At 38.1% G+C, this 22262-nt stretch overlaps 1 protein-coding gene across 34 annotated transcripts in view; it reads right to left on the reverse strand.

Annotated features, from left to right (window-relative positions):
- Positions 1-22262, reverse strand: part of NRXN1 (neurexin 1) — a 2145734-nt gene that overhangs the window by 19918 nt on the left and 2103554 nt on the right. For 23 of the 34 annotated variants that reach the window (XM_082249472.1, XM_082249501.1, XM_082249471.1 and 20 more), the window contains one exon: positions 5677-5767. In XM_082249472.1, the coding sequence (XP_082105598.1) occupies positions 5677-5767 (91 nt within the window). The remainder of the gene's footprint in view (positions 1-5676; positions 5768-22262) is intronic. The other 11 variants (XM_082249474.1, XM_082249469.1, XM_082249495.1 and 8 more) reach the window with 1 other exon arrangement.

Below are 22262 nucleotides of genomic sequence, written 5' to 3' on the forward strand. Positions count from 1 at the left end.
CCAGGAGAAGACAGTAATTATTGCTAGCGGCTATAGCAGCTGCTAGCAATAATCACAGGTAAAACCTGGCATGCTGGTTGTACCCAAGTTGATTGATCGTACATTCAGCCTGCCCATACGTGGCTCAAATCCAAACCAGTTCCAGCTGAACCGGCCAAGATTCGAACCTTGTATGGCCTGCCTAGACCACTTAGCCCCGTCCAGCTGTAGGTTGCCATAGACTATGACAGGCTACCTGCAGTAAGGCCTATCCTGCACCACTCCCTCCAAGATGTACTAAAATGCCAAGGGGGGACTCACAGCAGCTCATCGGCCCCATGTGCAAGTGGCCTAAATAAGCTATCTGTGTTTTTATTTTATTTTTATTAAGGTGATGATGGGTTCTTTTTAAGCTAGAAAAGCTTAATTGTTCAAGCAAGGACAGAGATACGCCACCCATATCCTTACTTTAATGCACTTTGCCCACTACTGGGGCTTAATTGCAGAGTAAGTATCTACGTAACAGCTTAAAAAATAAAGCTTTACAATTTAAATGGGAAGGGGAGTAAAGATACACTTTGTATGTATGTAAGCGTATGTGCTCTTTTCTCTATTGTATGCAGCAAGAAAGATGCAAGAGTTCCTCAATAGTTATAAATTAAGAGTTAGTGAAATGGGGGGCCACCATTGACAGTGCCTTATGTATCAAAGGTAAAGCACCAGGAACTGTGATTTCTCCATAGTCACCATGAAAATTACATTAATATGCAGTGTAAACGTAAAGTAGATGTAAACCCATGCACTAACAGTTCATTAAATGTAACATGTAAATGTCATTACTAAAGTCATTTTCAGTCTTTTTAAACCTGCAGCTTGGAAATCCTGCCATAATGGTCATTGTTTAGGAACTTCCTTTTATGGAGTGACAACATCCACCGTTGTCTTGTTGTGTTGTCACATCACATGGACTTCAAATAGACAATATAGGTTTGATTTAATTGCTTAGTGAATGTGGTGAAAAAATGTCAATACCCAATCACATGCAAGGCAAATTGAAAAAATAAAATAAAATCAACAACAGTATTTATGCTTGCACATGATTGGATGACGGAAGTCAGCAGAGATTAATTTCATTCACAAAGCTAAGGGAAAATTCTCTTGCAAAGTTAAAATTCCCTTGCCAAGTGACCAGCCTATTTGTCTTTAGTACAAGAACTGTAACACAGGAGCCAGTGCTTTTTGTGAAGGCATTTCCATCATTGTCACTATTAGAAAGCCCCCTAAAGAATGTCATAGACCCACTTATAGAGAGCATGTATGTAGAACTGAATTCCTTCAAAGAGATCTCAGGAGATTAGCTGCACTGAGATGGAAAAAAGAAGAATTGTCTCAAAGGAAAAGGCACGGAAATTGCTTTAGCAAACGTAATGCCATCTAATTAGTATTTAGATCTACTTTAAGGAAAACAGGGTTAAACTTGTAGTTTACTTTTAAATTGCAAACCAAATTGAGGCAAGTACTGCATGTTGATGCATTCTCAGTCTACAATGAGTTCCAAGTGCTCCTGGCATTGAAAAGGTTACACTAGCCTTTGCCTTCCTTTGTCCCGCATTGCTTATTGGTTTTATTATACAGATGTGGGAAATGTTATTGCACCCAATGGCACATTACAGCATTCGGAAAAGGGTATTAGAACATGGCGCTTTTCAAAGCAGCCTAATGCATTGTTAATGCAGCTTTCACCTAGTCAAGCATTGAGCTTGTCATTTTACAATATACCAGTGGGAGCCATAAAGATTGCTCCATCTGTAAAGGATATGCACTTTGATATTTCACTAAATTTGGCAGGGTTTTAATCATACATATCTTGATTTATTACTGGCATTTTATGGTTTGCCTATTGTATATGCCATTAAAGAAATTTGAATAGTGTGCCTCCATTAGGCATAATCATGAAAACTATTTTACTTTTACGTTTGCTTATAGTTCAACCTTCTTGAAAGAAATAGCTTGACCCTCGTACTCTGCAGTTTACATATTCCTGGTGGACAATAGACCCATTATGAAATACAACTGGTGCTTATGGAATACATCTAATGGTCCCAGCCATGACAGGAGGTTTTACCTGCAATTTGTACCATTTCTGATCTGGGAGTGTATTAAAAAAGTCAAGGTGCCTACTTTCCGAACTAAGAAACAATACAAAGTGCTAATGAAATTTGCCAAATGAAAAACACAGGCTGCACTGCAAACCACACCTCAGATAAAGCAGGCAAATCTACTGAGGTCGACCCTCCTCCTTATTCTGTCTTTGCAAAGCCCCCACCGCAGTCTGTCCTACATAAGAAAGATTTCTTTGTGATTATGGTGGAAATTCAGATCTATATTAGTAATGGGCAAAGGCCAGACAGTGTAGGGCTCTTTGGGGACCTATGTGTACAATGCAGGACATATGTGGGAGCTCTGTATGCAGTGTAGGAATGCCGCAGCAGGTTGCTGAGGAGGATTCCTGCAGAATCAGAGCTAAAGACCCCTGAGGAAGATTTATTTGAAACGCGTAGGGTCTTCAGAACCAGACCTACAGGTTCCTCCAGCTCATCGTCACACTTCTATTTTGCAACCATATCCAGTCGCTATTTTTATCTAAGTTTTCTTCTCTTTTGAATTATGCAAATCTTTTGTACTGTATATTTTTTATATATCTTCATGTTTAATAAATTTTGAAAATATCAATATATGAGTTGGCATCCGTTATAGTCTCATTAGGGGGGGTTTTCCTCTTGTATGTCTACTTTTCAGTAAAGGGACGAGGGTTACCCAACTCTCTCTTTTTTCTCCTCTTCACATACCCAGCTCCCACACCCATTTTCCTGCAGAATCAGAGCCAAGGCCTTCCTGATTGGTTAGCTCTAGATCTGACTCTGCAGGGAGTGTGTTGGATCTCTGCAGAGAGACCACTTCTTGTACTCCTTCGACACATGTAGCAAGAGTTTTTCTCTGCAGCATGCTTGTCAGGGAAAATGTTTCTGTTTTCTTAAAGCTGAACTCCAGGGAAATTTCAAACTACCCTTGCTTTGGCCACTTCTATACCATTTTGTTATCTGCTCTTTCAATCTTTAGTGTTGCTAAAGCTTTACCCAAAAATATTCAATTTTGGAATCTGAAGAGCTGAACAGAAGAGCCAAAACCCTTTGGAAGAAATGTGGAGTTTAAATGTTGCACAGACCTAAACTCTAAATAATACAATTAGCTATGTTATAAGGGATATCTAGAAGTGTTAACTGTGCTTGAGAAAAATTTACTTTTTGTCTGTAATTACTGTGCAATTACTGTGTAGTGCAAATACTGGTATGTGAAGGTGCGACGGCACTATTTTGCATGTAGCCTCATATCTGCAGTGTGAGATCTAAGGTGCTGATACATCTGAGTGCTAATCACTGGAGATTTGGAGTGAGATTTGGTGATGTTACTACTGTGCTTCTCACTGTTCTCTTTGCTGGTGGCTCTGACATTAGGAAGCAAAGCTCTGCCTCTACCAAGATGGCCACCTCCACATAGAGACACAGTGATGAATATGGTATGTTAAGTCAGTAATGGGGAAAGATCAGTTGCAGGGAGACCATAGACAATACTGGTGACTAGTGTCCTTTGCCTGCCTTTTTTGGACGCAGCTTCTGGGGTTCAGTTTCTCTTTTAACCTCCACCTACCATCATACCAAGCTCTACTTTACCATCCTTTCTTCTCACTATCAGATCATAGTCTACCCCTCCCTATCACCCATGCCACAGTGTCCTTAAGCACATAAAAGCATCCGTCTTCCATTTATACATACATCATGTCTCTTTATGTCTTCCCAAGTACAACGCTATTACACAAGACAATGATTTCAAACCAGAGGCTAAGTGTTGAAATAAATGTATTACGATAATCATGTTTGATTGTTGTAATTGATTACCCACCATTTAATTGAAGTTGGTGCTTAAGCACTTTTGAAATCAGAGATCAGTGCACAGATCCCGCAGGCACTATGCAATCTACAGCTTGAGCCAGTAACATCTAATAAGATTTATGCCTCAAACCGCCTCGTCTTCTTGATTTTCAAGATCTGGGCGAGCCGTAATGTTTTATATCCTCGCCTTTCATTTATTTTTATTTTCCTCCCATCTAACAGCACTCTTAAAATAGCACTTATCTTTGCAACTTTTTGACACTTTTCATGGAAATCTTTACAACTCTGTTAATAAAATATACCAGAGGCTATTATTTTAGACTGTTACTCCCATTAACAAATGATATGAAACCGAGCCTTCATTGTTCATTTACAGCCTTTAAAGTTTTGAATGAAATGGTGCTTGCTTTTGCAGCAGATTGCAAAATAGATAAAATAGCATATTGCAACTGTTGACATGTAAGTAAGAACAGATATGTGTACGTTATGTCCGACAGTTCATAGACACCTGACCATCAAACCTGACCATCATATGAACTTGCTGGGCATTCCATACCAAAATCATAGAGTTGGCGCCCCTTTTGTGACTACAACAGCCTCCACTCTTCTGGGAAGGCTTTTTGTGAGATTTTGGCACATGCCCATGGGAATTTGTGCTCATTCAGGCAAATGATTGCAACTGTTGACTTGGCAATAAAAACAGTGGGTATACACTTTATGGCTAAACATTCATGGGCATTCGACCATCACACCTATTTGATCTTGTTTGACATCCCATTCCAAAATCATGGGCATTATATGAAGTTGGCAAAACGTTTGCGATTCTAACACCCTCCACTCTGTTTTGAAAGGCCTTTCACAAGACTTTGGTGTGTGCCTCTGTGAATGTGTGCCCATTCAGTCAAATGATTGTAAGGTCAGGTGCTGAATGAGAAAACTTGGCTAACAATTGGCCTTTCAATTTAGGTGTTCAGGAGGATTAATGTCAAGGTATGAGCAGGCCACTCAAATTTCTACACCCCAAACTTTTATTTAAGTTTCTTTCATCCATCTTTCATCACTGGCTGTAATTATTCATGTTTTTGATTGACTTACCTCTGCTAATTGAAGAAAAAGTATTATTGCAGCATTGTGTGCAGGCAGACTAACCCTAGACTAGTACCTAGATGTTTTTAAGAGCTCTGACAAAAGAGAATGAGCAATAATGCAACAGCCTCGTACTGTTGCATGGGTTAGCAAAAGAAATGGCATGGGTCGCTTCGACCTTAACGTCTTCCTGGGCCCTAAGGGACATTCTCTCACAAAGGAAAAGGGATGTCTCCAGTTTTAGAGATAACTCCACTCCTGCAGATAAGCTTCACTCCTAGAGATAGGGTCCACCGCCAGGGGGTAAGCCCCATCCCAGGGGTTAGCTTCACTCTGTAATGGGAGGAAATTCCTGTGGCTTCCTCTCTGAGTGAGGTAGTGATGACAGAATCAGGAAAACAGGGGTTTTATTAATTAACAAATCACCTGAATATTTGCATGTGGATCTGTCTGTCTGAGAAACATGCAATTCAGAAATAATGGCAATTAAGCCTCATGGATCATATGATTCTCCAACCATTGGACAAATCTGCATGCACATAACCAGGGTAAAAAGAAACTTGTGACTCATTAATTTTCACCAAATTTTCAAACTGATTCACTCATCACTAGAGAGATGTAAAACACTTTAAAGAAAAAAAGAATAAAAAAGTTGACTAACCTAACCCACCTGAGCTCTGCTCACACGGATCGATGTCCTCATCGTCCTCACTGGGGCACTCAGCAGAGGCAACCAAAAGGTCATCAGAACTCTGCAAGAAAAGAATTAGAGCAACTATGAAAAAGGATGATTATTTTAGTGTTTCACAACACTTTACGTGTATTCAGTTCATCAGATTTAAAGCAGAACTCCAGGTGAACAATAAATATACCATGTAAATTCATACAAAGGAAACGCTTTACCTGCAAAAGGATTTGTGTTTGTATCCATCCATCCAGCCCTTAGATATAAACAGCTCTACCAGACAGACCTGGTGAATTGGCATTTCTCTGCTACTGATAAGCAATACATTCTGGTCAATTCCCTACCCACAGCCTGGATGGTGAAGGCACAGCAACAACATTGTGATGGGTCATTATTGAGTCATCTTTTAGAATGTTCCTTACCATCACAACTGATTTGCAACTAATTCTGCCCTTCCCTCTTCCAGTCTCAGAACCTCCGTGCAAGTGACTTCAAGAGGCTGATAACAAGTCAAAATCAGGCATTTAAGCTGGCTATACACAAGTAGATTTTTCTTTTTTTAATTTCTCATCTTAAGAATGTGCATTCGATTTTCTAATATTTAGTTGGTTCATATCGATCTGGGTTTTTGACCAAAGTGACAAGAAAATTCAAAGGAGCAGGGTGGACATTTTTTTGGAATAAACATATTTCCAACAATGTATGTGTTTCCAATTTGGTAAAGTCTATTTGTTTTAAAATTTGAATGTTAAAAGCAAACAGTATTTTTAACTACTTTCCAGGAACATTCATCAAGCTCTTGAATGTGCTGAGAATGTGAGGTAAAGGGGAGCGGTTTCTAGCTCCCCTGTCCCTCATGGGATAGTGGCACAAGAAAGGGCTATCTTAAGTCTTCCCCTGGGCCCTTAGAGATAAGGGGGGTCAGAAAAGGGTCAGTGCTTCCCTAAGCCCTTAGAGATGGGGGGGGGGGGGGGTCACATGAAGGTAAGGGCTCTGGGAGGGGTCAGCTGACTTCTTCGGGGGTCATATGACCTTGGTAGAACATTCTGGAAAGCTGGGCTAGGGGTATATAAAGGGGTTCCGTGGGGCTCATCTTCATTCACCTCAGAAGTGGAGCCCTCCCTCCCTATTTTGTCGCAGCCAATTATTATGTGGTGTGGTCACCTCTGATTATTCAAAGGGGGACGGTTATTATGTTTATTGTTGCTATCTAGTTAATTTGGCAATGCAAGTTTGATTCCATGTTATTAAGTTTATTGTGTAATTCAGTTATTATTGTTGTTTGGAAAAAATGTTTGGTGATTATACGGTTATTCGACCTGAGTCGTGGTGACTGGGATGTTTGCATTGTATTTATTTAATTTTAAATATTGTTGAATTTTATTATTATTTAAACCAATAATAAATGGCCATGGCCTTAATTATTTCCATCCTGGTGTCCTGGTGTTTATTTTACAAGTAAGCTTTGTATGGTTTATACCAATAGGTGGAACATTCCTGCCTACAATTCCATTTTCGTACACATTTTTGTCCAAATTTTGTTCTAAATATTAGTTAAAAAATCTATTAGAAATAGCCAACATTAGACTAGTTGCATTTACCAATACCTTTAGAATTTTTTTATTGAACACATAACTGCATTAATTGGTGATATTGTTATATCTCACTACTTTGTATATGAGAAAAAATACATAAATTAGATATCTCTTAAACATTAACAGACTTCAATGCAATATAGGATTAGAGTTACTTTAAAACACGTTTCAGAAATGCGATGGCTATAAATTACTATGAATGCAAACATGTAAAATCAATAAGAAAGTAGCAGTGGCGTTAAAAACAGTACCATCGTGTTACCTTACTGAGGATCATAAATAGAATCACTAATCAGGCTGGTAATAGGATTTTAACATTGTGTATAAAAAAAAAAGAATAAAAAAACTGTGTATTGGGAATCTGTTTTATACCTAGGTTACATTAATTAACATACTTTTTAATTAAACCATCATTACCGCAATGCTCCATATGCTCTGCTATGTAGCTAGTTATCTCAATCAGTAGGGTTTTTCCAACATGTCACTCTCACCTCTGCAGCGCAGTTCAAATATTTTCCTGCAGATTTCTGCTGGCATCAAAAGCGTGAAATCCAAGTCCCTCAAACCTGATTTTGGTCTCTTCAGGCAAATGTCACTTCCAGTTTAATTAGCACAACATAACGAGGGAATAATTTGCTAGTTATACATGCTAGGTTTAATATACCATGGTAACAATGTACCATTAGGTTTACCTAAGTCTGTTGATTGACACATGCAGAGTGATATCATTTTTACATACGGATGGGGGCTTATCTATCTTTTTTATGTGTCGTCATAGACAGCAGACTACTATCAATTATGTATTTCTTGCAACCCTGATGACAATGAGTAAGGAAGGGTCCTATCTAGGAATAATGTAACGAAAGCTCTGTACTAATTAACATATTTCAATTACACATATTATTATTATTATATAGGATTTATATAGTGCAGACAGTTTGCGCAGCGCTTTACAACTTGAGGGTAGACAGTACAAATACAATACACTTTAATACAGTAGGAATCAGGGGGCCCTGCTCGTTAGAGCTTACAATCTAAGAGGGAGGGTCAAGAGATTCAAGGGGTAATAACTGTGGGGAATGGGCTGATGGAGAAAATAAAAGTACAGTTGTTAGGGGGATGTCAGATAGGTGTCTCTGAAGAGATGTGTTTTCAGGGATCATCTAAAAGTAGACAAAGTAGAAGATAGTCAGACAGATTGGGGTAGAGCATTCCAGAGGATGGGAGAAGCGTGGGAGAAGTCCTGGAGGCGAGCATGGGAAGTGGTTACAAAGGAGCTAGAGAGCAGGAGGTGCTGGGAGGAATGAAGAGAATGAGTTGGTTGGTATTTTGAGACCAGGTTAGTGATGTAGCTGGGCGCCAAGTTATGGATGGCTTTGTAAGTTATGGTTAGTAACTTGAATTTAATTTGTTGGTTGAGTGGCAGCCAATGGAGGGAATGGCAAAGAGGGATAGCATAGAGCGGTTTTCAAGGTGGATGAACCTGGCAGCAGCGTTCATGATGGACTGAAGGGGGGATATCCTTTTTAAAGGTAAGCCAATGAGGTAAGCCAATGAGAAGGGAGTTGCAGTAACCGAGACAAGAGATAACCAGGGAGTGGATTAGAAGCTTTGTAGTGTCATTGGTTAGGAAGGGACGTATTTTGGAGATGTTGCGGAAACATATAAATCCAAATATGTTTTATTTATTTATTTATTTATTTATTTATTTATTTTATTTCAGGTACTTATATAGTGCTGTCAATTTACACAGCACTTTACATACACATTGTACATTCACATCAGTCCCTCATACACATTTTTTTTTTTTATAAATAATAAATAAATGATACACAGCTATGTAATAGCAAGTCGTTTTTGTTTAAGGGCCCGTTCACACTTATGTAAGCATCTGTTAACATACACATGTGGGTGTGAATGAGCCTTTTTTTAGTTGTGCTAAACTGCAGTGCATTGATGTAAAACAAGTCACATAGACAAGAATGAGATTTTTACTTAAATTGCATTCTCATGCAATAAAATTAATTTGTTTCAGTAAAGTAAAATGTACAATGAATAGGCTCTTTGAACAAAATCTAACTTTGAGACTGCTGTGAAACATTACAAAAAGACCACTACTTTTTCTTTAATAGAATACATTTGGTATGTCTTCTTGGTATAAAACCAGGCATGATGTAAATGTTTTATCCATAATTAAGGTAAACTTGTCACAAAGCTGGAAAATTGAAATTGAACATATGATGAAGGAATGCCAAAGCAGATTTTACTTTTGTCAATTTGTGTAGCATTTACATATTTCTTGATAGATTAAATATTTTGGAAATAATGTAAAGTGTGATCTCAGACCCACATTTTGCTTTCAAACATACTAAGATTGACCATCAAATAAAAGAGCCATTGAGTGGGGGGCGGGGGCAAGGTAGCCTTTTACAAAATATGTAGCGGTCTTTAACCCATATATTTGGATCTACTGGTTGTTTTAACTTTCAGTGCTCTGCATATAAGAGATGTCATTTGGAGATGTTAGATTATATTTGCCAACAGAATCAGAATTGCTGAAAAAGTTTCCTCTTTTTTTTTTTGGGGGGGGGGGGGAGGGGATAATTAGTAATATAAAAAGACACTGCGACTTCCCTTTTCCCCCTTCTTCTTCTCCCACCATACCCTCCATATTCCTGAATTACATGCTACCACCTCAGAAACATCCCGAATAATATCACTGACAGTCCAAGGCGGTTGTAAACACCAGATACCCAACCCAAACAACAGGGAGGGAATGCTTCCCCCTAGCTTGCTTTCCCACCAGCCTACCACCCACACTCAATCTCCCTCCTTGACATTATTGCACTATCTGCTTCAAAAATCAACTTTTAGACTGCCCAATACATAAGCCTGGTAGAATACTACCTTGCTTGATATCAAAGAAAACACAAGGTCTATCATATCACCAATCCCACAAACCACATACCAACATTTCTCATAGCAAGTTCCGAAAACTTACCAACTGTGGCTACTTGCTAGAACCTATGTTTTATACCTTGAACTAATATCCAGGAAAAAAAATAACTCTGCCTGTCTACCTTACTTATTTTGGTAAACAGTGATACAAATCAACTCCTGGATGTTTCTGTTTTCCGTTGTTTTATACCTATGATACTTTATTCTCAATAAATACATTATGGAAAAAAAATAAAAATAAAAAGACATTGCAGAGAGGATGAAGCAGAATAGGGCTGAGTCCCATGATTCATCTGGACATGTTGGTATACATAATGAACAGGGAATTTAAATATCCAGTTATATGTAGTCATGAAATATTTTAAAAGAATAATGGAAGAAAGAAAAGAAAAGAGCATTGAACAAGGTAATGGAAACCTGATCTCTACATCATAGGCTACCCACAGCCATAGAAGCACCATGACCAGATATGGCTGATAATGGGAAACAGACCATATATCTGTGGGTGCAGTGCAGCATCTGGAGACACCCCTGCCCCAGTTGATTGAACTTATAGAGGAAAAATTGATTATCTATGGAGGGTGCACCGGGACACATATTTATTGCCTTTATCTTTGTGACAGCAAGAATCTCCATTGACAGGTCTTGGAAGTCGCCTGCAATTCAGTTTGAACTGGTGAAGGCTAAGTGATTGTGGATCATGGTTAACAAACATCTTTCGGTGATCTTAGGTGATACAGTCAAACTGTTTGAATAAACCTGAGACCCTTGGATCAAATACTTAACCTGAATTACATATATATGCTAGTGATAATATAAATCTGAAATGGATAAGTTGCAAATTTCTATATGCTCTTTTCTTCCTTCCCTTATCGTATCTTGGACATTCCCTTGTTACTTTGGAACAATGCCCAGAGGAGCACACACGGGGGGGGGGGGGGGATGGCCTGGGATTCTAGGGAACAAATTTTAGCATTGTTGGGTTTCCGAGAGATTTAACCCCCCGAAAATGTGTGTGCACCCTACCTATGACCTGTAGCTAACCTTGATTGAAGATGGGCTTATCTGGTTAATAAAGGTGTTATATATAGTTGCTCCCTGTAATATGATCACATTTAGGTAGATCAGGCAAAAGGCCTCCCTTTATGTATGGATACCCTGGATGCCTTGGTCCCATGCCCTATGTATTGGTTTATTAATGTTTCTTTTACAATTTTCTCTGTAATTTTACTCTTTTTTATGAGAAAAATGTTACATGAAGATGTAATAGCATATGTATCCCCCAATTTACCTCTGAAATATAACTAATAAAAAAAATTGGAAAAAAAAATGATGGCCCAAATGGACTCTTGATCTTATATCTTTGGCTATCTTTACATTATAAGCTTCTCTTTTATTAGATTTCAGAACATATATAACAACAGCCCTGACAGAGTGTCACTTTGTGTGTTGGGACTTCTTTCGGCATTTCTACAGAACAATGACCTATAGATTTGCCCATTTATTTGTCACTGAAGTTTAATAAAAACTATAACAGCTCTTCAAAAGCGTATACTCCAGAGATGATAGATTTTTCCCAGAGACCTAGATTGACAGCCTGCACCAGGCAAGGGTGGCAGATTTTGCAGCAATACGGTATCAGCAATTGTAGGAAAATAGTCGAGGCAAATGGGTTTGTTGAAATTATATCTGTCAATCAGCCCGAAGCCATTAAACATAACATTGCGGAACATGACTACAACACCTTTTAAGATAACAGCTTGCACACAATTGTACTGTATTTGAAAGAATTTTCATACTTCATTGAGTAAAACAACAATTATTTCATTTCTGGCGGCTTTGAATGTATACGCGCTTGCATTGATATTTTAACCTTTCAGGTAATCGCCGGAGCCTGCTGTTTTTTAAGCCCCACTATGGCCGTCAGCAGAATAAGTTAATAACCCAAAGATCTGTTCTGGGTTATTAAGTGGGGAACTGAAGGAAAAGAAAGGGGAGGGGTTATCCACAGCAACCAATTGGAATTGAATTGCGATTTTTTTTCTGTGAAAATGAAAGATAACTTTTTTTTTTTTTTAGCAACCTTAATATTGTTATGTTTATACTTTTTAGCAATGGCCAATCATTGTATTGAAATGGCACTGGGAGACCCGGGCAACCAGCCTGCATTCGGCTCTGATCGGGTCTCCATGTAAAAACCCGGAAGTGATGTCATGACATCACTTCCGGGTACTCGCGCCAAATTCAAAAAAATGACAGCATTCAAAACAGCCAAACTTGGCGTTTTGAATGCTTTTAAGTGCAGAGGAGGGAGATCCCTCCACAAGAGTACCTGTAAAGAAAAAAAAATGTAAATATACGAAAATATTGGCCAATATCGGCCAATACCGATATGCGATGACCAAAATATCAGTATCGGTAAAGAAAAAAAAAATGTAAATATACGGAAATATTGGCCAATATCGGCCAATACCGATATGCAATGACCAAAATATCGGTATCGGTATCGGCAATAAAAAAAACAATATCAGTCGATTACTAGTATAGAAACCAATCCGTTTTTTTTTTCTTGTCAAAGCTTAATTGAACAAACTGAAGTTAAAATCTGATTGGCTACTATGCATAGCTGCACCAGATTTCTCACTCTCTCTTTTAGTAAATCGTATTTTAGTAAACCCTATAGTGTACATGTAAAGACGGCCACTGCTCCTGATGCTACCATCAAATGTTTTTTTTTCCCAAGTTTTTTTTTTTAACTTTTATTAAGTTTATATAAAAATGGTACAAAGATGTAACTACACAAGGAAACATTGTTTAGAAATACAATTATTACAAATTTTACAAATTTTTCGGAAAATACGTTTTAAGGTTGGAATGGAAAAATATTGCCCACTGGGACTCTGAAAGAAGAAGGTCAGCATAGCGATTTTGTCTTTGTTTTTCACACTGCCCTAACATGGTAACAATGACCAGCACACCATAGTTACTTTTGGAGTAATTGCTGGTACCATTAGAGCCATTACCTGCTGCACCAGCTATACATGATAATAATAATAAACGAGTGCTATTTTGTTGATTAGAGCTTTCTCTTCTATCTGTATTTACTGCGGCTTCACAATTTAACAATAAAAACAGTGAGTCACAAAACAGACAGAGAGAAGGATATACAACAAAAAACTTTGCAATTATTCAAATTAATGCATTTGTAAGAATTTTGAATAATGAAATATGTTGTTAAATTTGAATAAATGCAACACAAAGTTTATGGTTTGTATGCTTCTTTTATAGCACTGCATTAGGTATGCATTGTATGTATGTGTGAAAACATCAACATTGAATCATATAAAAGCAGCACATCTGAATGCTCCAAACCTAACTGAGATCAGCTCAAGCACAGATGGATTTGGGCAGACACAGGCCTTTAAGGGGGAAAATAATGTGATTTCCACCTTCTTGGGGAGTGATGTCGGAAGCACCTTGGCTCATTAATTTAAAAAGTTCTGTTGGCCAGCAGACTGCCCTGCTTGGCCTGGTTTGTTTTTTCACTGCATGGTACTGCATGGTACGGTGTTGGAACGGTTCAGTATGGTTTGGTATGGTTTGCTTTTCCACTAAAGTAGTACTAAAGTAAGTGGGTGGGATAACAATGATTCTCTGACCAATCAGTGGCTAGTAGTGACAAACAGTCAAGGCTGGCACCAAGGGACTTATTATCAACATTACCCCTATCAGTTTATATTCCTCTAAACCTTGGATGGACTGTCCTTACACATATGACTTCTATGGATAGTTTACGTCTTATTTGTCTACATCTGTTAAGACATATTTCTTCTAGATTTGCTGTCAACCGCTTTTATTCTAGATTTGCTCAGTGTTTGGCGGTGCACTTTATATATTTACGTGCTTTAGTGATTTTTCATATAATTTGTGCTGGCAGCCTTATATACCTAATTTTATTTAGCTGAAGGCAACTGGGTTTTTTATGCTTGTGACCAAAGCGCTGCCTTTTTTACTTTTTTTACTAGTTGTATAAACATACTGAGCTTGATTTACTAAAGAGCATTTTAAATTTGCTAAATTAATTTCCACTTATCTCAGTGATTGATGTAATACATGATAAAATGGATGGCTTTAACTTACATTGCCACAATACACATCAAAGCATTTCTCTAAGTGTGGCATGTTGTGGTGCCATTTATTGTAAATGACACCCCAATGCAGTATGCATTAGTGGGCAATGGACCCACACAGCATAGCATCATGACACACAGGTTATATGCTGTGGTGTGCTGGGTTGGCAGCCCCTTTACAATGAATACACTGCATGCAACCAGAGCCGCCTGCCCATGCATCGGAATCCCCACTACCCTGTGGGGGCAGGAGCGCGCCGCCAGCGGTGCGCACTTGCCCCCTAGCTGCAGGCGCGCGACCAACATATACCTACATCATTTTGCGCAGGAGGGCTGCCCTGCCGCAGTAAATCGGCGGCGCGCAGTCCGGAAGTAGTTAAAAGACCTGTTGCAGGTGGTACTTAGGGTTGATTTAGTAAATGAGCAGAAGCTCTGCTGACTTCCATCATCCAATCATCCAATCATGTGCATGCAAAAATGCTTTTTTTATTTTTCCTTGCACATGATTGGATATCCTTTGCAAAGAGAGTAGGAGTGCATTTCTACTAAGCTCTGGAGCCAGTCTATTTGCCTTGAGTAAATCAACCCCTTAGTGTTCACCACAGTGTGCTTCAACAGCCATTAAAAAAATAATCTCTCAAAGGACTACAGCAAACCAAATTAAATTTGGCTAAACCTGCAGCCACCATTGGAACCAAATTGCATCCACCTCCAATGTTCCATCAACACATCCTTGCTTGGCTGCAAAGTTAATTTGCAAAGAAGTTGGTCGATGTAGCACTTTCATAGATTGTGAGATTAATTTTCAAATGGTGCTACACATCAACAGCAGTCCTGAAATGCCTTGACATGTTTAGCATCAAATTGCTTATTCATAAGGCCCTTCGTAAGTATTTTGGTGAAAAATGGATCCAGGTGTTCCAGGACTGCAGTTAATGTGTATCACCATTTGAAAATGAAATGTAAATTTTCTTTCCATTGCAATCTGTATTATGTTTGTGTGAGATGCTACACAAGGAAGCCATTGATATTTTATGTTAGTACTGAACCCTGGTATTAGGGCTGTTCCCAATCACTCTCTGAGAAGCACTTAGAAATGATCCATATAGCTGGTCCTTTGACCCACACATCTATAACCATTGTCTTTGCTGCCATTCTGGATACTAAAGAAAAGGCGAGGAGTTGATAATTCTGAATTGACCCCACCTAATAACAGTGCTCAATTCACAAAGTAAAACGCAGACAACTCTTTCTCAATATGACCTGTTATTTTGATTTTCAGTTTATTACCATTCTAGGTCTGCTCTGCCAAGCTTACGCTACACTACGCTTGTATCTGTCAACTTATTTTCACTTCCTGTCTTCCATCTACCACTCAATATGACCTAGTTTTGAAGACAAAAAATAGGTTGTCAACATCTAATTTATATTCCATTTAAATAGCTGTTTGTTTCTCTATATTTATGTCCACGTGACTAGCACAGCAATAGAGCACAACAATCCGAACAATACTTCTTTGTGATGAAAGAGCCCACTGAATTTATTTCCAGAAAGAAATATAGGTAAGCATAGAGAAAATCCTGACCAAGACTGTCAAATGGAATAACTCCCTGTGTTTGCCATTAGAAACCAATTGACGTATTCCTTTAATTACCCAATGAAAGGAAGGAGAACAAGGCTAGTTTTCTTTACATTTATTTTAGCTTAGGCACTAAAAATCATAAGATCAACTAAGTAAATATTTATCAGTAGCCTTTGTTGGCCAGAAGTCCAACTTTGGGACTAAAGCCCCGTACACACGCGCCGAAAATCGGCAGGGAATTTTCGTCCAACGTCCGATCTGTCGATTTTCGGCTTGTTAGTATGATGCTTCCGACAATCAACTCCGACTTTTCGGCCAAAAAAAATCTGGTGTGCAGACTATAAAATTTTTGTTGGCCGTCAACACAACGGCCGATTTTCGTGCAGTCAGTACAGATTTCGACAGGGAAAAATCTGATGAGCAAGACTGGGCATGCTCAGTGAAGAAAGAACACAAAGAAAGCAAACCAACACATGGCATCACTTCTGAAGTAGAATTTTGTCGGACGAGAAAATTTGTGTGCAGTCTAGGCACATTCCAACCAACAAAACACAACTCTGGACAAAAGACGGACGATCGGCCGGCCGATAATCGTTGCGTGTGTACTAGGCTTTAGAAAACGATTGCAGTGAAGAAAACAATGGAATTGTCCCAGAAAGGAATAAGTCAGCTGTTTTTGGTTTTGAAGAATGATGTTTCCTAATGGTTCTTGTATAAAAGATCCTAATTTATTCTCTTGTTGAGCAATAAAATTTATTCAGGAAAATTAAAATAAAGTTTTTTTCCCCGACAATAAGATTCTTGGTGATCTTCTTACCAATGATAATAATTTTATTACATTCTTTTTAGAAAGGTCATGGAGGGAAAAATGGCAAGCAAACCTCACACACTTTCTTTGATTGGTTGCAAATTTATAATCCTCTAGGCAGTGCTGTATTTTGGCCTAGGCCAACAAGGCCCAGGCCTAGGGCGGCACTTTGCAGGGGGGCAGCAAAGAAACTGCCTCCCTCCACCTGAGTCTCTATTGGCCACTGGTTGCTAGAGCCACCTCTCTCATTCCCCCCTCTCTCTCAACCCCCTCTCTCTCACTCTCATCCCCCCTCTCTCTCACCCCCCTCTCTCTCTCACCCCTCCTCTCTCTTTCACCCCTCTTCTCTCTCTCTCTCTCTCTCTCACCCTCCCTCTCTCTCTCACCCCTCCTCTCTCTCTCTCTCATCCCCCCTCTCGCTCTCTCTCTCTCTCACCCCCCTCTCTCTGTCTCTCTCTCTTTGTCTCTCTCTCTCACCCCCCCTCTCTCTCTCTCATCCCCCCTCACCCAACCACCTCTCTCTCTCCCTCACCCACCCCCTCTCTCGTGAGATCTCAGGGGTTCATGTTGGGACTTGTAGTCCTTCAATTTTGGAGGGAGCCACATCCATTAAAAAAGAAGGAGTGGGGAAAAATTACATAGGTGGGGGAGGGGGGCGCCCAATTTTATTCTTGCCTAGGGCAGCACAAAACCATAATACACCACTGCCTCTAGGTGAGATCCAAAAGAGTCGTTAGAAGATTCAAAGCTGAATTCCAGGAATACAGCTCCTTTGTAAAGCGTGAAGGCACATTATGAGTTATGTCCAAGGAGGTTGTCTGACATCTCCTAGGCTTATCTCTATCATTTACATCTGACAGTTTTATTGCTCTCCTGGAAGAAGGCTGGTGCTGTATTTCTGGGAACCTGACACTGATGTTTCAGGTCTACACATATTTAACATTAGAGTCAGAGCAGCTGCTATGCCCAATCACAGAAGCCTTTGTATTATGTGAACTTATTAAAAAAATCCAAAGGCTTCTCTGAATGGGCAGCAGAGAGGAGGACAGGGCACAGTTGCTTTGTGTGCCTCCCTCTCCTCTCTCATAGTCCCATGTATCAGTGTATTTTCCGGCAGAGCCATAAACCTGTCAGATATAAATAAAAGAGATAAGTTCAAGAGATGTCATGTACCTCCTTGGACTTAAATTGTAGTGTGGCAGCACTTTTTACAAAGTGGCTGAACTCCTGAACTTTAGCTTTAATTGTATGGTTATAGCTATAGCATTTTAGTTTTTCCCTGGTCCTTTCTAAAAAAATATGCTGCCAAAGTACCTACAGAGGGAGTTTCCCAGGAGGCCATCTATAAGACACAATTAACCCTTATCTGACTGCACCTCTTCATTTGAGGAAGAAGCAGACTTGCTTTGGTAAACTGTGAAGTTAAAAACCCAACTTGTTGCAATGAGTGGCACAACTTTTAATGCTCTAACTTCCACGAATGAGCATGAACCAAGTCATTTCTTAGAATATATAGTTAGGTAAAATGGAAAATGATGAATGGCCATCAACTTCAGTCACAAACAAGGGGGAAAAAAAGTTGAATTTATTCCCTGGATAAAATAGATGCTCATGTGGCTCTGCTGTTTTGTTGCAAACCTCAGTTAAATTGTCTTGCACTGTAGCTAAAAGCAAAGTGCCATATATTTTGTTATTTCCTCTCATGATTCAGCTGAAAATAATTACAGTAAGCTACTGACATGAAAAACAACCACAAGTAAGGTTTCACAAAACCGGGAATGCAATACTCCTAATTCTTTTTTGTGTGCTATACATCATACCAAATGAGTACACCTCCTAATGTTCTAGCATGCCCATAGTTCTCACCTGACTGCTTGTAGTTACGAGTAAGAAATATAACAGAGACAAGTATTCAGTGGGGTTGGCTTATAAAATGTACAAAACCCTGTGGTTCATTGCGCAAAATTAGATTTCAACTCTCCGCAAACCCATTTTAAAGGGAATCTATATAGTTAGAAACTTGGGTGCAGCCATTGCTGGTTACATTTTCAATTAAGGTAATGTATCATTAGAAGGCTATTGCACATCAATGACATCATAGCTGGTATAATATAATGACATCATGACACAATATGAATTTTCATTGATTATCTTTCCTGTGCATGTAAAGGCTTCTAACAAAGCTATGCTTATAGTGGTGATGTAAAAAGAAATTCAAAGTTCTGTACATTGGTATATCAGATGTCAGGCGTAAACCTACTTTCTTTAGCTCCAAGAAGTACATACTTGGCACTTTGGTGTATGGATGCTCATGTGAAAGACTTTATGTAACAGTGCTAGGCCAATCAGCATTGCCACATGGGGAGTTCATAGAGTCCATAGCCTAGTGTATGCCAAGACTAACTTGGAGCTTACACAGGACTTTCTTTTTAATCCAGATAGGTAAATAGATCTGTGGGGTGGGGTGAGAGGGCAGTAAGTATAAGCATATGTTAAGGTCTTCATCATGAGTAATACATAGATGCACTATAGGGTGCTCACACTATAAACACATGCCTGAAGGATTTTTTTTACTTGCATTTATGAAATTAAAATGCTGACATCATAAAGTAAATGATGAGCACATTGCCTAAAATCCATGTTTAATGGGAATTATAATTGTATGGAATGGAAGTTCTGTAATGTCTGTTGGAGCTTTAGTAGGGTCCTTGAAATAGTCAAGAATAGGAGCACCAAAATGTGTTGACCCGAGTATCATGGATCGATTTACGTGGCCTGATGCTTTAATCCAGGGGTCTCAAACTGACAGACCTCCAGCTATTGTGGAACTACAAGTCCCATCATGACTCTGCCTACGGGAGTCATGCTTGTAACTGTCAGCCTTGGAATGCCTCATGAGAATTGTAGTTCTGCAACAGCTGGAGGGCTACCAGTTTGAGACCCCTGCTTTAATCCTTTCAACCCCCCCCCCCCCCCCTAAATTTCCTGGCTGTGTTTGGCTCATTCTATAAAACGTTTCATTTTTTTCCATTTTTATTGCTCAGTTTCATTCAAGTTTTGCTTTAAAATATTTAGAAAACAGGAACAAATAGAATATTTGCACTGTCAACAAAATAGGAAAAACACAATATTTTCCTTTAACTGTAAGCTCATCAACCTAAAGAAAGATTTTGAAAATAAGCTCCATTTTGTGGATTATCAGAGGACCATATTGTACTATTTTATTCAAATCAAGTAGGAAAACAATTTGTATCTCTGTCTCTATGTCCATGTGTCCTCAGTTAAAAAAAAAAAAGTATATTTATACATTTTGTATATATATATATATATATATGTATTTTTTCTTTTTAATATTTTTATCAATATATATACACACAAGGTGTCCCAAAAGTCACCATACAAAAGGGGAAATGGGAAAATGAAGCTACAGTAATTGCACCTTTATTTACAAAATATTAATTGCAAAATTGTACAAAATATTTAAAAATTTTTAATAATAATACTTTTGGGGCACCCTATATATAATGTATATTTAATAAAAAAAAATATATATATATTTATACATATACATATATATATATATATATATATATATATATATATATATATATATATATATATATATATATATATATATATATATATATATATATATATATATAGATAGATAGATAGATAGATAGATAAAACCCTTTCTTCCTCCTTATAACATAGGGAGCATGTGTTCTGTAGATCACAGTGAGAGCTGGGAACAATGTAGCCAATAACAGTGCAGCAGAGGCAGACAGCACAGGGAGTCAGCTCACAAGTTTGCTTTTTTTTTTTTTTTTTGCACAGATATAAAAAAAACACTTTAATATATATAGTTAACAGACCAAAGAGGAGCTAATATGAGAAGTTTAATGCTAGCTTATACATATTGTACACTTTAAATTCTACGTTTGGCTACCCATTTATTGACTTCATATATATATCACATTTTATCACTAAGAATTAATTTTTTCTTTTCCTAAATGTACTATTTACCATATTTATATGGCCCCAAATCTACTGCCAAAAGTAAAAGAAACTAGAAATATTCCACTTACCCCTTTAGAAACTTAAACACATAATAACAATTCCTAAAGCACAAAAGGAATAATAGCCACCAACTAGCAATTTGATTTTATATTGTTATTGCAATCATGTGTTGATAGCATTTTCGGCAATCTGCATTGTTAAATTGTGCAAAAGACATGAATTGCCAATCTCAACGCAAATTAATTCACAGGTCACAAATTCCATCCCAAAACTGAAATCTCACTGAAGTAAAAATTGAGGAACGGCAATAATGTGCAATGCGATGGAACCCCTATTACATATTAATTAGTAGTAAAACATTACAATAGAAAATAAGTGATACATGGATATTATGCTATATTATCTTCACCCTAAGGTAATGTTTTTTTACTGAATAAGAATAGACTAAAATGTGAAATATATGTTTTTGGGATTATTATTAGTTTAAAGTTTGGCTCTATTTTGCTCATGGATTGATATTTTAATGGTACAGCATTACTGAGCATTTGTATTTGGTATTCATTTAATCTTTTCTTTTGCCCTCAAAAATTATTCTAATTGCCACTAATTATAATAAATTATCATTATTACCATCATTTACTATGCTCTCTAAAGAGTAGGGCAGCAGAAGTGAATTCAGTCCAATGTCTCATTCAGGGCTAAGTGGCGGCTCTCTTGTACAAACAACCCCCCCCCCCCCCCATCCGCTGATACTCAACATTATCATGCTTCCTTGCAATCCATCGGACCATCACATCCCTAAGTAAATACCTATTGCTCCTGGATGTAGGGAAGCATGTGAGTCACTGCTCAGCCAATCACCAGGCCCAAACACTGTCATGTGAGAAAGGGGAGGAAGTCATTACCCTGTATAATTTGGAGATTTATTAGAATACCTGCCAGTTTTTATTGCTGTCTGTTCTCCTGTTGGGGAGATTCATCCTCTCTTTTTCCATTTTATGTTTACCATTTATCATTGAAAGAGAAAGTAAAGAAAACCCGAAACTTTCTCATCAGAACTGGAACAGAGGGGAAATCTTTCGATGGGGACACTAGCTTTGGTGACACCCAGGGATCCCCTCCTTTTGGAGGGATTTCCTCTTACTTCCTGTTTTGGCTATGGAACAAGAAGTGAAGGTGAAATCATGCACATACATGGATATATAATGTATGTATATATATATATATATATATATATATTTTTTTTTAATGTATATATATATATACACACACATATATATATATATATATATATATATATATATATATATATATATATATATATATATATGGTGTATATATATATATATATATATATATATGGGGTTTTTTTTTGGACATTTTTTAAACTATAGTTCAAAATCCCTTGAAACAGTATTTTTCTTCTCTCACCAGCTTCGCAAAATGGAAGCAGCACTTGATAAATGTGC

The sequence above is a fragment of the Pelophylax lessonae genome (assembly GCF_965119305.1).
Source record: "Pelophylax lessonae genome assembly, chromosome: 3".
NCBI lineage: Eukaryota > Metazoa > Chordata > Amphibia > Anura > Ranidae > Pelophylax > Pelophylax lessonae.